The following is a 17905-nucleotide window of genomic DNA, read 5'->3' as shown; positions in this document are numbered from 1 at the left end:
TCGTTTGAGCTCCATTCTATGGTCCGCCCCCCCCCAGTCAAACTTTCACAAGAAACACTCGTCTAGCAGAAAACACTATCACTAATTTGCCCAACTCTTTATCTGTGCCTAAACCTAAACGTAGATTCCATGAGCAAAGCTCCTTTCATAGAACTGCACGCCTATGGAATTGTCTTCCGTTTTCCTGCTTTCCGGCTGACTACAATATGATTGTCTTCAAGTCTAACGTAAACAAGTTTTTGATGAGCCGTTCCATATAAGTTAACAAATTTACCCAATCTCCATTACTAACGATTACTATATTGTCCAATTTCTACTGTACACTCTTTAACACTTATCCTCGAGTGGTCTCTTGGCCTTGATAAGTGGTGATGCCTATGTAAAAAAAAAATAGTTAACTATTCTTGTTCCCCAACATATATTGAAAAATATCCGACTTGAGGATCCCATAGTATAATTTAAAGAATATACTTTCAAACATATACAAAGAATTTAAAAAAAATGGTGTTTTTATGAAAATCAATTGAACTTCCTAAAAATAAAACACTATAGACTTTTAGAAAAAAAAAACTTTCAAACTGTAGAGATTACAGACGATCTTAAACGTATTTTAAATTTCCTTGGAAAACTTTTGAAAATAATTTTGATAAGGAATTTTTGATAAAAATACAGTTTTTTATATATTAAAACATGAATAAATAAAAATAAATAACGGTAACAAGAGAAAAGCAATGAAGTAAGTAAATAATAGTTATTATGAATAAAAATAAAAGAAGAAATAATGACAAATAAATACATACATGCCTAAATAAGTAATTAATTTTTATAACACAAGATACTTGTGTTAATATTATGCTTGTTTATATATATGTATGTGTGTGTGTGGGTATGTATGTATGCATGTATATTTATATATATGTATATATCTAAGCATACTAAAGTTATAACTATTATTTAATAAGCTTTAATGTATTATCAAGATACCAATTAATAATTGTTTGATACAAAAAGTAAGTACATAAAAACCCATAACTTAGACGATAGAATATCTGCATACGGTATATATTTATATATGTATGTTTTTGTGTATATTTGCATATATGAATGTATGTATATATATATATATATATATATATATATATATATATATATATATATATATATATATATAAGAGCAAATAGTTAAAAAAAACATGTTAAAAAACACTTTGAAAAAGAGTTAAAAACATTTGATTTGGAAAGGAAACACTAAATAAGTGGATGGTCCTTAATCCGCGAAGTTTCGAAAAAATACTTTCCTTCTCATCAGAGGGTAGGATTTAGCAAAATGCGGGATCAGATTTTGCTTGCACTTTTTCTTAATTACGCTTTACCTTGACAGCCGAGTTTTAAATTACTTCCATTTATTTAGGCACATCTTATCTTTCTTTTATTAATATTATTGGAATTCTTTCCCCTTTTCCTTGTACCTATTTGTGAATTATTCCACGGATTTCTGCCGTTTGGATTATTTTGGACCATCTTCCAATTACGCGATCCTCTTGGACTTTACTTGTGCGAATGGAATTTTAACTAACTTTCTTGGATTTGCATTTTTGGATTTTACCGTTATTGAATACTGTACCCTTCACCAGACTATCCATTCACGTGGAATCACTTTTTTTCTTCACCCTATTCCCTCTGCTTCACTTTTTGTTATCAAGTAAGATCTTTGACTTACTTGTAGTTTCATGAAATACTTTTGCAAGTATTACATATGTGTGCCGATCATAGCTCGTATGGTCTAGGAATTTATCAGCAACCACATGTAATAAAATTAAAACAAAAGAAAAAGATTTAACAAAAAAGAAATTTATTCAAAAATAAATGAACAAGAAAAAACAAAAGAAAAGATTTCCATGCTTGAAGGGCGACAACTCGCTAATAAATTGTCTCCCTTAGATCATAAAGATCGTAATTCTTAATGTATTGTTTTGAAATGTTTTGTTTAGTGTATTTTTATTTGTATATATGCTTCGGTCAACAAACTCAAAGAATAAATAAAACTTTACCAGAATCCAGACAGCCAGTTCTTCAGTGAGGTTTTTGTTTTTACGGCCTTATGTGGAAGCCGGAATTCGGACGTTGGTTGCCTCTTTTTGCATCCCAAAATATGTCACGAACTTGTTCTTACGGCCTTATGTGGAAGCCGGAATTCGGGCGTTGGTTGCCTCTTTTTGCATCCCAAAATATGTCACGAACTTGTTCTTACGGCCTTATGTGGAAGCCGGAATTCGGACGTTGGTTGCCTCTTTTTGCATCCCAAAATATGTCACGAACTGACTTTACCCACCAATAGCGTTTCTTTTATATGAGTTTTAAAAAAAACTTCCTGGAACCTTCTAGAGACTCAAAAAAGGAGCAAAAAGGCGTTCTACGCCTTTTTATATTTATAGACGCCGATTATTATTTATTTTTATGAATAACAACATTCTAGAAACGTCTTTATGTTTTAATTAATATATCAATAAACATATTTATATATTATAAGAAATATTTATATATTTCTTAATTCAATCATAGGAGAGAATATGTTCTATGACAGCAAGCAAAATCTGATCCCGTATTTTGCTAAACCCTACCCTTTGATGAGAAGGAAAGTATTTCTTCGAAACTCCGCGTATTAAGGACTATGCACTTATTTAGTGTTTCCTTTTAAAATTAAATATGTTTTTAACTCTTTTTCAAAGTGTTTTTAACATGTTTTTTTAACTACTTGCTCTTATTATAAACTCCATCTCCTATTTGGTTTTATCGAGCTTTTACATCTGGTTGAGATTACTTTTATATATTTATATATATATATATATATATATATATATATATAAATGATTTTGTGTGTATGTATATATACATGTATATATATATATTTATATATATATAAATGATTTTGTGTGTATGTATATATACATGTATATATATATATATTTATATATATATATAAATGATTTTGTGTGTATGTATATATACATGTATATATATACATATATATATATATATATATATATATATATATATATATATATATACAAGGGCATAATATATAAAATAATTAATTGATTGATTTTGCGCTACGAAACAAATACTGTCAAGAATTGTAAATGTCAACTGAATTAAAGGAATAAATTATAAGATGGTCAACATCTTGAACTTTGGAATATAGTATTTTGTAATTCATTCACTATATTGTTCTGTGATTTCATTGAGCTTCTTAAATAAGGATTCGTATGTATCATAAAGAAATATATTCCACAGAAATATTTTTTTTTTTATTTATATATATTGTATAAGTATCGATATTGTATCTGTATTTGTATGCATGTGTCTAGGTATGTGTATGCGTGTGTATATATATATATGCGTATTAGTAATTTACATAATACACTCATATAATTAAGTATTCCATTTGATTAAATCTACCACTAACAACTAGATTAGCCTAAAATACCAATTTCCATAATTACACCAAACCAACCAAAATTACTAAAACAACCTCAATAAAATAAATACCCAAACTCTGATCGCTATTTCTCTAACACACTTTCTGCAGTACCACATTTGCACTTAATGTATCGATTTAAATAGTTAACTGTACTTATCCCTAAGATATATTGGAAAATATCCAACTAGAGAATCCAATAATATAATTTAAAGTATACACTTTTTAAGATATACAAAATAATCATAAGAAATGACGTTTTCATAAAGATAAATTAAGTTCCTAAAAATACACTATAAGCTTTTAGAAAAGACTCTCAGACTGTAGAGATTAAAAGTGACCTTATGTGAATTTTAAAATTCTTTGATAAACCCTTGGAAAATTATTTAGATTAAAATACACTCTTTATATATATATATATATATATATATATCAAAACCCAAATAAATAAAAATAAGTTTTTGAAAAGAAAAGAAACGAAATAAGTAAATAATAATAAATATGAATTTAATAAAATAAATAAATAAATAAAAATAATAATAAATAAATGCATTAATGCTTATATGAATAAATACAAATTTAAAACACAATATATATGCGTACATGTGCGTGTATTTATGCAGGCATATATGTATATGCATGTATACATATGTATTTATGTGCGTGTCTATATGTGTGTGTATGTATTTGTATTAAAGCGAATACTGGCAAATGAAGGTTGTAGTTCGAAAATTGCCGCGAAGTTCGTTGGAGCAGACTGAAATAAAAGGATTCACTAACGACACAAAACAGTATATAGAAAAAAGTATTAATTATTAAAACAATAAAATTTACAAGTTTTGCAAAACTTATTGTGTTTGCGGCTTCAGAGAAAGTTCAACTATAAAGTTGTTTTACGTCCAAAGAATTAGACGGCTCTTGTAATGTCCGTATAGGCACAAAATTTTAGGAGAGGAATTTTCCTACCTGTTACTTCATGGACGAGCTGTAGTTAAAAGAGGAAGAGACTATTGTTCTAAAAACGAACCCGATAAACGGGGGTCCCTGATTGGTTAATTAGACATACCCTATTTTTAGATTGTTAGTGTATTAAAGGGAGGTAAGTGGGAATGATAATCCCTTTTTTATAGTATATATAGAAACAAAATAAAAAGTTAAATAACAACTATTTGATAAGCTTAAACATATTAACTTATTAAGAAAGAAAGAAATATTCAATTTGACAAAACTGGGAAGTACATTTTTAAAAAAATGAAGTTCAACCCAGGCTACTTGGGAAGCCAGATCTGATCTCATATTAAAATGTCAATGTTCATTTCAAACCAAAAGATATAATTTTAAAAAAAAATAAAATAATTAATAAATAAGTAATTGAACGACAAACGTCGTGTTTTATAGACAAACAATATGACCCCATTCAGTTAACCCTTCTCCATGGTCGAGACATTTTTAAATGACTTGAATTAAAAAATAGTAAATATCGCCTCGTGACACCCTCGTCATTACATGTCAACTGTTTTCTTCTGTACGTCCTCCTTCCCACCCCTCCTTTTCATTCAGACGTCATATACTCATGCACAGTAACAGAACATCCATCTAACACGACACCCAATAATTTGACCGCCCAAGCCCATAGAACCAGTAACACCAATAACTCAATAAATAACAGCATAGCATTGAGCAATCGATAGGAATGGATGCAACCGAGCCGCACATCGAACAACTTCAGGAACCTCTAAACTCATAAATGAAAAAAAATCCTAATACACCACAACCAAACCCTAAAATTCTTTCCCAATAAAAACAAGAATCTCAAACCATTGCAATCGTTCTCCAGAGAGGCCTCTAAAACTCAAACAACCCTATCCAACTTAGTTAGAAGATTGAAAGAAAATAACATAAACTTCTCATTAAAATGGAAAATATTAAGAAAATGTACATTATACAGCCCAGGCTTAAAATACTGCCTTCTTTGCAACGCAGAGACGACCGAGATTATAACGGCACCGAATAAATTAAACATCCTCAACTCTAAGCTAGAGATAATCTGCAGTTGCAGGCACAAAAGAAAATTCAAATACGGAAATACAGAAACCCCCGCCGAAAAAAACACCACCAGAGAAGAACTAGCCATGCAGTAACTTGAGAATCCTTGCCCCTAGCAAACGGCTAATACCCCCACTTTTTTCCTGCACTCGCGATAGAGATTTTAATTTTTAAATATAAATTACTAATACAATCTCTAAATATAGAACATAAATATAACCTTACAACATCAAACTCACGTTAACTCATTATCCCCCATGCAAGTTTTACCCACACTACAAATATTCTTATTCGTAATATTGCAGACAGTTATCTCTAACCAAATTTCAACGCCTAACATTTAACATCACATATTAAATAGCACCCTAATAAGCAATTCGCGCTAATTATACCCAAACTTGTGTCCTGCTCAATTTAAAGCCAAATATTAATAAATAAGTAACTTAAAACCATTCCATCCCCTTCCCCGGACTCAAGCCTGAAACCGAAAATAAGAATCCAAAGATCCCCTCCCCCGTTCCTTCCACCAACAAAACCCCTCCAAAAAATAGAACTAATTTTAAACAACTCCATAATATATACTTAAACACATATAAAAGTATGCAATAAGAAAAATTCATATTTATATTAACTAAAAATTTAACTGCAATAGCAATTGATGCTCATCTCCAAAAACTTCGCCCCCCGCTCAAACGCACCAGCCCCTTACCCCCATCCCCTGTCTAGAAGTCAGCACTACCAATTAAGGTATATCGCCCCAGTTCCCCACTCACCTCTAATCTATACCATCAACCCACCTTCAACCCAGTTTTTTCGCCTCTACTATTCACCAGCCTCTGACCTTCATACTCACTCTAAACTCCTGAACTCGTCTCGAACTAGCCGATTCTGACCTAGTTCCCTGTTCATTAACCTGACTTGAAACTACTACGTCAATCATTTCGCATTCCTCATGCGCCAAGGATGAACAATGAATTTAATAAAACAGCATTACACCAAGGAAATCTTACAGCATCATATAATAACAAAATATACGACAAACACGGAAACTCTAACTCCAGCCTGGGAAATACCGACTACCCAATCATCATCATCCTTATTTTAGGACAGAGGTAATGTAATCTTCGTTCATATCTCCTGATAAGACGGACTTTCAATTTTCATTTTGAATTTTCAAATCTTTCTCAATACCATTAATAATCCACTTCATCGAATCTCCATATAGGGAAAAATCTCCCTTGTCTAACACTAGTCTAAACATAATTTGCTGTTTAAATCTTACTTGTTGATAAAGAACTTATGCCGCTGGCCCCCCTGCATCCAAGAAAATTCCGGATTATAATATGGACATCTGCGAACATTTTCCTGGCCTAGAGCTGTGTATCTTATATCATTCACCAAACCAAACTCTCAGCTTTACTGGCTAAACCTATATATATATATATATATATATATATATATATATATATATATATATATATATATATATTAAATATATATATATTAAATATATATATATTAAATATATATATATTAAATATATATATATATATATAGTAATTTATAAAATATATATGGCGATTAAGCTACACTGAATATTCCGCGTTTCATCCATTCTAGGACTCTTCAGGCTTATGCTCCTATCTCCTAATTACTAACTAGCTCCACCTACATATTGAGCACTTTTGAAGTAAATACTTAAAGTTTACGCATAAATCTATACTTTCGTATATTAATTTTATGTGAGTAAATTAAGTAGTTATATATATATATATATATATATATATATATATATATATATATATATATATATTACACCTTTATGCCGCACTTTTGTATACATGTACCTTAGCACTCCAACTATTGCTTCCAATTAACAAAAAAAAATTTTCATCGATTTATAATTATTATTTTCATTAGTACATCCTTCCTCTCTTCCATTCGCTCAAACCCCAATTATTTGTTTGTCCCTTCTATCGACTTTACTCCCTTATCTTCATGCCTTTTATTTCACACGCACCCCTCTACACTTAACAACAAGGCATCCCTAGGATTATAGATATTATCCCCCATATGGTATCCTCTGAAAATTATTATTATACTCTTACAAACTCCCGCTCATGCCCTAAAGAGAGTCGCCAATCTGATAGGCCCGGAACTGACGTCTAAGCTTCAGCTTCAGTCCCATCGACGAAATGTTGCATCCCTCTGCCTGTTCTACAAGTACTTTAATGGAGAATGTTCTGACGAACTGCAAGCACGTGTGCCCCCCACGACGTAAACACCCTCGACAAACCCGACAGGCAACTAAATCCCGCCCCCATACAGTAGAGATCCCTAGATGTAAAACAGCTTTCTACTCCAGTAGTTTCTTCCCCAGAACCACTAGACTTTGGAATTCCATTCCAGGTCCCTGCTTCCCCAACTGTACTGATGTGCAGAAGTTCAAGTGTAACGTGAACCGACATCTTGCTGCCTAAATCCCTACATAGTACCCAGTAATAACCCCCTACACTAAAGTAGCAATGTGCCTTGTTTGGGGTGAAAATGTAATTTAAAAAATTTTTTTTTAATTATTATACTCTTACAAACTCCCACTCATGCGCACCTCATAAGTTACCCCTTTAATTCACCTTCGGACTTTCCCCCACCCTACTAAATTAAAACTCTAGTGCACTCCCCATGTAATCTACAATCTAACTTGCATCAATCTCATAACATCACGATACAGCCATATTCCCCTTATAAGTAATGTTGTAATATAAGTTACTTTGATTAATCCTGCTTAATCTATACACCATCGCTTTAATTCTTCATCATAATATTACGACTGAAAACATACACCGTCTCTAAGTATTGTTGTTCTCTTGGTTACCGATGTTGATAAAAAAAACCCTGCATAGACACTATACATCTTACATACGGATAAAATAGAACCACAACTCAACTACCCCTATACCTCCTCCTGAATCTTAAATACATAAACAACTTACATTATTTAAAACTATAATAGGAATCCTATACTTCTTTTTTACACTTTGTATAGTATGCTCCTCCTTTATCTTAGAATTCTATATAGTTCCCCCAAACAACATCAAAAATTTTATTCATTTATTCCGCTCCTGATGATTCCCTCACTAGACATCACATCCCCATCATGTTACCTACCATCTCTCTACTCTTCTGATGAGAAGCATATAGCTCCGAAATACCTTAGTATAAAGAGTCCCCTTTATCCCCCAACTAAATGTATGTATATCCTTATTAAATAAATGACTCATTCTGTATTTTCCAATATATAATATTTGTGAATTAATTTTCAACTCCTAATGTCTCCTATATAAGCTCCATTGAAATTTGTTGAGCCTTATATGATCCCGATAAGTTTCCTACTGCTGCTACATCTGGGCTGGAGCTGCTAAAAACAGTCTATCCTGCCTTGACAGAGTACAAAATAGACTTTGTAGCCTAGTGGGGGATGCAATCTCTCTCACACAGAAGAGATATTGCGAGCCTGTCTTTGGTTTATCGTTATTTCCATTGAAAGTGCTCGTCTGAGCTCCAATCTCTGGTCTTCCCCTTGCCAATCTTTCACGAAAAACAACAGTCTAGCTAAAACCACTGTCAGTAATTTTCCCCACTCTTTATCTGTGCCTAAATCAAAACGTAGATTCCATGAACAAAGCTTCTTTCTTAGAAGTGCACGCCTGTGGAACTCTCTTCCGTTTGCCTGTTTCCCACCTGACTACAGCTTGGATGCCTTTAAGTCCAACATAAACAAATTCCTGATGAACCGCCCCCTTAAGTAAGACACTTTATCAAATCTCCAATACTAACGATTACTATGATACTATCCCATTGATTACTGTAGACGCAATAACCCTTATCCCGAGTGGCTTCCGGGCCTTGATAAGTGGTGACTTCCATGTAAAAAAAAAAATTAATTTATTCTCTTCTTCTATCTACGTTCGTTATATATATATATATATATATATATATATATATATATATATATATATATATATATATATATATATACTTTCAATTTGTCTTTACATAGGCAGTAATGTGTTACTACACAGTTATGATCATGTTTTGGTCTTCTATTATTTAGTAACTAGAAACCTCTTCAGACAACAAAGCCTCTAGTTCGAGGTCTCTAGTTACTAAATACTAAAAGACCGAAACATGTTCATGTCTGTGTAGCAACACATTACTGCTTATGTAAAGACAAATTGAAAGTGTAACTTGCTCTACCACGGTATGAACACTCTTGTATTAACCTCATTATACTTCACTGGTTACCTTACCTTTGAAAAATAACAGCCTCAAATTATATATATATATATATATATATATATATATATATATATATATATATATATATATATATAGTAAGTTATAAAATATATATGGCGATTAAGCAAATTGATTTATAATAATTTTATAATGATTTTATATAATGATGTTTATAAGCAATTTTATAATTTTATAATGATTTTATAAGCAATTGATTTATAACTTACTAACTAGCTCTACTTACGTATTGAGCACTGTTGAAGTAAATACTTAAAGTTTACGCATAAATTTATGCTTTCTTATATTAATTTATGTGAGTAAATGAAGTAGTAATATATATATATATATATATCTGTATATATATGTATATATATATATATATATAAATGTAATTTTGGTTCGTTAAAAGCGAATAAAACCATATTTCTACGTTACCAATTTAATTGAAATTTTCAGAAATTTGATTTTTAAAGTCAAGGAATGTTTTTATGTTATTAAAATAATTTAACATTACGAATTATAGAAATATTAAATTAAATAAAAAATATTTTTCGTAACTGCGAGATTATCGCCATTTTATTTCCGGTAGAAATTAGCCTTTCACTTATTGAGATAAGTATTATTTGTATTAATTTTTATGATACTCATGCAGAGAGCGATCCGTGCTGAAATAATGTTATATTTAAAAAGTCATTCTTAACATGGGGAGAGGAGGATGTTTTGTACCTATTCTGTACTTTAACCTTACAATTGAATTAAAAAAACATATCGTAAAACGTTAATTACACGTGGAAATATGATTTTAAAAAATAGCGCGGATCGCTCTCTGCATTAGCACCATTTTTATTTATTGCGGACTATTATTCTCATCTTTATTAATTGTTTCACAACTTTTCGGCCAACTATTCCTCTGGCCTTCATGAAAAGAAGTAAGTCCTTTTATAAAAGTTCAGTAACTTTTTCCTTTTATTATTCTTAGAGAGTAAAACTGTTCTTATTCATGAAAAGAGTTAAGCCTACGTAAATAAATAAATGTTTGTACACGTGACAAATTATCAATAAATGGTTTAGTTACTTTTTTTTAATTATTTATGAAAAAAGTTAACGTAAATAATGTTTGTAAAAGTGCGAAAGGCGACGTTGTACAACCATCACTCCCATGCTTAATTTCTATAATCATTATTTCGATATTTGAAAGTGGTGCTTACTTTTTAGTTACAACGTTCTGATAAATCAGTCACCCATTTTGTAAGCAATAAAAACGCGGTATATCAAAACTATAGAAAGTAAAAATAATATGTGCCTCTACCGCATTTGTAATTCAGAAATATATTTGTTTCTCAAAGAAAAAAAATAGATTGAACATGACTTTTTTTTATTGTTTTTATAAAAATAAAGTTTCGAGTTTTTTTTTTAATTTTTAACTTATTTAGTTAAAAGTCAGTTTATGGGTGTTTTTTTTTTTAATGTTTTTATGAAAGGTGAGTTTTTTGTTTTTTTTCAAAACTTTTGTTGTTTTTTTTTAAATTTTTTTTTTAAAGTATTATAAATTTCACTAACATGCTGGAGAAATGTTTAATAATTTGGTATTTTTTTCGATTAGGTCCACCTCCACAATTTTCCTTTAAATGACGACATTTATAGGTTTCCGAGTATGCTGAACACACAAATCGCATTGAAATTTTGCGGAAATAAATAGTTGTATTATGCATTGTATTCTTCGGCGGCCATCTTTTTACGTGCACACGCGCCATAAACAAATACACGCACGTAAAAAAGATGGCCGCCAAAGATTACAATGCATAATACAACTTTTTATATCTTGATAACTACTTATTTCTGCAAAATTTCAATACGATTTTCGTATTCAGCATAGTCGAAAACCATTTCAAGTTGTCATTTAAAAGAAAATTGAGGAGGTGGACCTAATCTAAAAATTTACCAATAATTTTTCATCCCGTACGCCTCCCGATACATTGCTTCGTCAACATGCGACCATTTTATATTTCCCGAAGACACTTCCGTATTTAGAAAAAAAAAAAATGAGTGACCGATTTACCAGAACGTGGTAACTAAAAATTGAGTACCCCTTTCAAATGTTGAAATGATTTTTTTTTTCATAATCTGGTTAGTGTTCAATTAATAATAATCCAGTGAAAAAATTTCAAAAGACCTATCAGTATAGAAACATCACGGGTCGCCATGGAACTCAAGGCCCAAGGAGTACCAAAATAGTTTTCATGATCTGAAGAATTTTTTTTTCGAAAAGTGGGTGATCACTTTTCCCTGTAAATTTAACTTAAAATGAGCACCCACAATCTGGCCACCTGAGGAAGGGGCATTTATTTTCGTGTTTATTGGCTTAAAGGTTTTTTGACAAGGCAGTTTGGTACGCGAATGCATATTTAACAGTTTTCGTTTATGCTCACGCATAGCATAAACAAAGGCTACGTCTGTGAAATGGAAAATAGTCCCAGAGTTCAGGGGTTATTACCATGCAAAAGAAATCAAACAAAAAACTTTTTAGCCAAGAAACACAGAAAAATGCCCCTCTCTCATGTGGCCAGAAAGTGGGTGCTCATTCTAAGTTAAACTTACATTGAAAAGTGATCACCCACTTTTCGAAAAAGTAATTTCATGAATATCATGAAAACTTTCTTTTTGCTACGGAAACGGTTTGCAGATTCGTTCTTAGCACACCGAAATCTACAATAAAATATTTCGTTATATATGAACGTGAAACGGGCCTTAAAGTAAAATAATACCGGATTTTTTGGAGCAGATTTGCCGTTTAGTTATACAAATATCCTCAAACCAGGTAATCACTAAAAGGGACTTTTAAAAGTCGTCACCTGTATCGAGCAAAATATTAAAACCACCGATTATATGTCAGCCTACGTCATGGTAACATATATTGAGTGAGTTCCTAACAGTATTTTGTATAGTTTTTTAGTTTAAACTCATTTTCCCAAAATTTCCCCAAACTTAATGTTTTCGATACAGTCTGCCGCCATTTGTATTTTTCAGATATACCGATAAACATTGAATGTTTTTGAACCGATTATACAGGACATAAAAACTCTAAAATCTTATCCAGTTAGGTAGAATATTTACTTTTCTTGCCTTTGATAACATTTATTTATATATATTTATTTTTGACAACTTCTTTGTATCTGTGTTTAGTAATACAAACCATTTTCATTTAATGTAACGTTTAGTCGGCTCGAAAAACAGTGTTTATCGGGGTATTTGAAAGCTACAAATGGTGGTGGACACTGTTGATTACTTTAAGTTAGAGAAAGTGAGTTAAAACTAAAAAAAAAAATATACAAAATACTGTCAGAAACCCACCGATTATGCCAGCCTATGTCATGGTAACATATATTCGGTGAGTTTCAGACACTGTTTTGTATAGTTTTTAGTTTTCAACTTACTTTCCCAAACTTAACTTATTCAACAGAGTCCGCGACCATTTCTGTTTTTCGAGCCGATTAAACATTTTACCTTACATAAAAACACTAAACAATTATTCAATTAGGTAGAAACGTAACTTACCTTTGCTTTCATTTATTTGTTTTTGGACAACTTTTTCGAATCTGTGTATAGTAACCCCCTCCTCCCACCATCAACCAAATATTAATTACTAACTCACATTTTTGTAAAACAACAACAACAACAACAACAAAAACATTTAGCGTTTCAACATTTTTGCTACGTTCGGCTTCATCCACTGATTGTTGGTCAAGTCCAAATCATGAATGATTGACAGAAGCTCCCGAGGATCCAGATCAAATTCTGCAAGAGTACAATTTTTTTCATTTTCGCCTTCTTTTTCACTTTCTGCAGTGGATTGCTGTACTAATATAAGAAACGTGCATTTTCTCTTTTTATTAAATTTTTCCATTACACCAAATTGAGCCACTGAAACGCGTGGCAGGGTACAGCTAGTATATATATATATATATATATATATATATATATATATATATATATATATATATATATATATATATATATATATATATATTACTTGGCACAATTTTAGTTTGGCGCAAAAATAATGTCGTGTGTTGACGTAAAACATCATTATTTTTGCACCAACCTAATATATACATATACATATATATATATATATATATATATATATATATATATATATATATATATATATTCAGAATGTGAGAGATTATATAATTAATTTCACCGCCAAACAACGTCGCAGCTTACAAGAGCTAGTGAGCTGCGACGTTGTTTGGCTGTAGAAATAATTATATATATATATATATATATATGTGTGTGTGTGTGTGTGTGTGTGTGTGTGTGTGTGTGTGTGTGTGTGTGTGTGTGTTTGTGTGTGTGCATATATATATGCATATATATACATATATATATTCACACACACACACACACACATATATGTGTGTATATGCTTTTATATTAGAGTAAAAATTTCCACCATATATTCTTGTTATTTTTAATTTTTCGTGTTATGTTTTCATTTGTCTTTTCAGCTTTTATAGTTCGTTATCTAACGCGAAGGTTCATAGGCGAATACGATCCAAACCTCGGTAAGCATTTTCTTTGCTTTCTTCTTTTAAATACGTACCTTGAATTGCGTACGCACGCATACATTTCTCTTTCATTTGCTTATAATCTTTATAATAGAGAAGATGTATCTAGCTATTTATTTGCGTATATATTGTTTCTATTATCAGGGTTGGGGATAAGCCGTCGTCAGTCGTTTAAATATCCGGACGACAAGCGTATCAAAAATCCTTTGATAGCTAAATGCAGCTTCTGGCCTTCTCGTGTCGGAAACGTTTGGGAGAGACTGCAAAAGAAGTGAAAGACGGGCTACTGGCGCCTTAAAACGAGTTTGTCTTAGATTATGTTGTATCGTCGAGTGTGAAATATTATTATTTTTGTGGAAGGAAGGACGACAACGCATGAGAAGCAGTTAAAGGAGTCATGATATGAGCTCTATTTTTTATTCTTCTGAAAAAAAAACCCGGCTAAATGAAAGTGGTTCTATATTTAAAACTCTGTTCCTTAGAGAGTTCGCTAAGGGGAGGTTACTGTTCATACTATCACATCAATATTTCAATAATTCAATAAATAGATAGAAAAAGGAAAATCGTTATAAATCGATGAGACAAAATCAAAGATAAATAAGAAAAGTCAATCAGTAATTGTTTCATCTCTAAATCTTTTGAGGGATCTGATAATACGTCCAGATCTGGTGCTTGTATGGTTGTTTGAGTCTGTTACCCCATAGGGTATTTCTTTAACAGGTGGCTGTTGCCTTCGTGTGTTGTTTGTTTCTATATTGGACGAACAGTCTCTGGTAGGCTCCTAAGAAACCCCCTGGACGTGATGTGCTTCCGGAGGGGTCTACTCTAAGGTGCTGACGATTTCGACGCAGAGTTTTTTCCGGAAGGGGTTTGTACTATGTCCGACCTCTGTTCTCGGCCCATTTGTGTGACAAGTACAAGTGACCACTCGTCTGATTCTTTATATAACACATGTACAGGTTGTCCGATGTGCAGTCTGGGCAGATAATTGTTGTACCATGGTATCTATGTCTTTGTTAATGCTGTGCCAGAAAACAATTTTTTACTCGGAGTTTACATTTCTCCATCCCCTGGTGTCCATAATGTATTTTCTGTAATATCTCTTGTTGCATTGATTTGGGTATTATTATTCGGTTTGGTTTTAATATGTCATTTTCGATGGACAGTTCATCCCGATAGGGCCAATAAGGTCTCATATTTTTGTCCACTTCTCTGGGTGTGTCGGGCCAACATCTTAAAATAATCTCCCTCAACTCACATAGTGTAGTATCCTCATTTGTTGCTTGGTTTAACTGAGCCAATTTTTGGAGTTAAAAATTGAACAAAAATTTACTCTCAGATCCAAGTCAATAGTTTCTTTAGCTTTTTTGTTTGGTAGCCTTGAGAATCCATCCACCAGTGCTTTAGCTTTCCCAGGGTGATATACGATTGTCATGTCATATCCCTGAAAATGTAACAGCATTCGTTGAAGGCGAGGTGGAGCTGCAACCAAATTTTTTAAGTTGATCATTTCCAGAAGTTTATCATCACTTTCCACCTGGAACGCACTTCCATAAATATAAGTCCGGAATCGTTCACAGCCAAAAACAACTGCAAGGAGCTCCCGCTTGGCATATCGTTGCTCAGCCCTTGTTAAAGATTTGGATGCAAATGCTATGGGTTTACCTTATTGAAGGAGAGCGGCACCAAGTCATCTACTTGATTCATCGACCCGGATAACAGTTTGCTTTTAAGGGTCAAAGTATGACAGCAGCATATCTTTGCAAATGAGATCCTTGACTTGCTGGAGGGATCTCTGGTGATTTTCTGTCCACTGGTACTCCACTTCTTTTTTAGGAGATCTCTTAAAGGTGCTGTGAGATCTGACAGGTGTGGAATGAAAGGTGCCATATATGTGATGATTCCCAGAACCCTCTGCATGTCAGTGGTATTCAATGGACCAGGTAACATTTTTATTTCTGTTACCTTGCTGGGATCAAGGTACATAACATCCTGGTCGTAGATTGCATCAAAAAACAGAATTTGTTTCTCATTGATGGTACACCTCTGCCGGACATACACAAAAAATGCACACACACACACAAACACACACACATTTTCGCTTTCATATTATAGACTAGCGGGGTTGCCCGGCGTTGCCCGGGTGTTTGTAAGTGTAAAAGAAGAAACAAAGGTTTGGTACCCAGGTAGGCTCGAGCCCGAATCCTTGAGACGAAAACGAAAAAAAAAGCCTGACAACTTACCACGACGCCAATAAGGAAGAGATGTGAGAATGGTTGAAATTAAACCATTAAAAAGTTAACTGATAGGTGCGTAAATTTAATGAGGTCAAACATCACGTCATAGGGAAATGAAATCCCGCACTTAACTTTGGCTGCGAGGCAGTTTTTTTTTTGTTTTGTTTTGTTTCTCTAAGTTGTTGGGGGAAACCAGCTCCCCATAGAAAAAGGGAGTGTCCAAATGAATAGCAGTTGTCTGATATGAAGGTTTTCACCGCATTGATCAAAGCTGGTTTGCTTTCTGGACGTCCCTGGCGGGAAAGCCAAGGAATACTGAATTAGTTTCGATTAGTTTCACTTTATTTATACTAAAAAGCCGAACAAACATGCGACACAACGGAATAGCGCGAATCTTATAAAAGTCGATCAAAATAAATCTAGATATTACGATCTAGGGGGTATATAAAAAGTTCTAAGAAATAGTACCCCCCCCCCACCAACGAATACAAAAATGCGCGAGCCGCTTTTGCCTTTTATATATATATATAGATGAATATTTATAGATGTACAAAAGGTACACCGTTTTAGAAATTAATTTTCATACTAAAAACGGACTAATGTACACGTTTATTCCAGCATGATTTCTATATATACGATTTACTCAAAAGAAATTTGCATTAAATGAGTAAACTCATTTGTATGTTACATTAAGAAAATCTATTTTAATGTTATTATTTGTTTGTTGTAATAGAATCGTTTTAATTGCTCTATTTAAAACATAAGACTTATTTAATTTACTTTTTAATTTAATTCATATTTAATTTAGTTTCGTTTCAATTAATAATAGCTGACAACAGCTGCGTTTAAAACCGGAAGTAATATTATTTATTTAAGCTATGAGAGTTCTTTCCTGTTTAAGCTTTAAAAGTTACTTCGTGCTTGATTTTCATAAACCAAGATGGATGTGTTTTATGCGTTCCTAAATCCAACATGTGGTCACGTTTCGTAACAATATTCGGTGTATCTTAAATAGTCTGTGACTAATCCCTCCGCCCGGCAATATGTTTCGACTGGGAAACGCAGGGTAGATATAGCGAGTACCGTATAAACCTAATCAGAGTATCAAAGGAATTCGCTTAGAAAGAAAAAAAAAAACAGTCGTCTTCTTGTTTACTATATAAACAATATTAATACTTTGACTCGTTATAATAGAAGTGCTTAAATTTTCTTTTCTGCTGTAATTCACCAATAAAGAAAACAAAATATCCGATTCATAATAACATTCCGTATGA

At 32.3% G+C, this 17905-nt stretch overlaps 1 protein-coding gene across 1 annotated transcript in view; it reads left to right on the top strand.

Moving 5' to 3' along the window:
- The window catches only part of LOC145241366 (ras-related and estrogen-regulated growth inhibitor-like), a 192809-nt gene that overhangs the window by 161125 nt on the left and 13779 nt on the right, over nucleotides 1-17905 (top strand). Inside the window, exon 2 of the mRNA XM_080104239.1 lies at nucleotides 14335-14391. Within this exon, the coding sequence (XP_079960365.1) occupies nucleotides 14335-14391 (57 nt within the window). The remainder of the gene's footprint in view (nucleotides 1-14334; nucleotides 14392-17905) is intronic.

Source organism: Euprymna scolopes, chromosome 20 (genome assembly GCF_053919585.1).
Source record: "Euprymna scolopes isolate OS-2025 chromosome 20, ASM5391958v1, whole genome shotgun sequence".
Taxonomy (NCBI): Eukaryota; Metazoa; Mollusca; class Cephalopoda; order Sepiida; family Sepiolidae; genus Euprymna; species Euprymna scolopes.
Note: the sequence above shows the minus strand (reverse complement) of the source record. Positions and strands in the feature narration are given on the sequence as shown.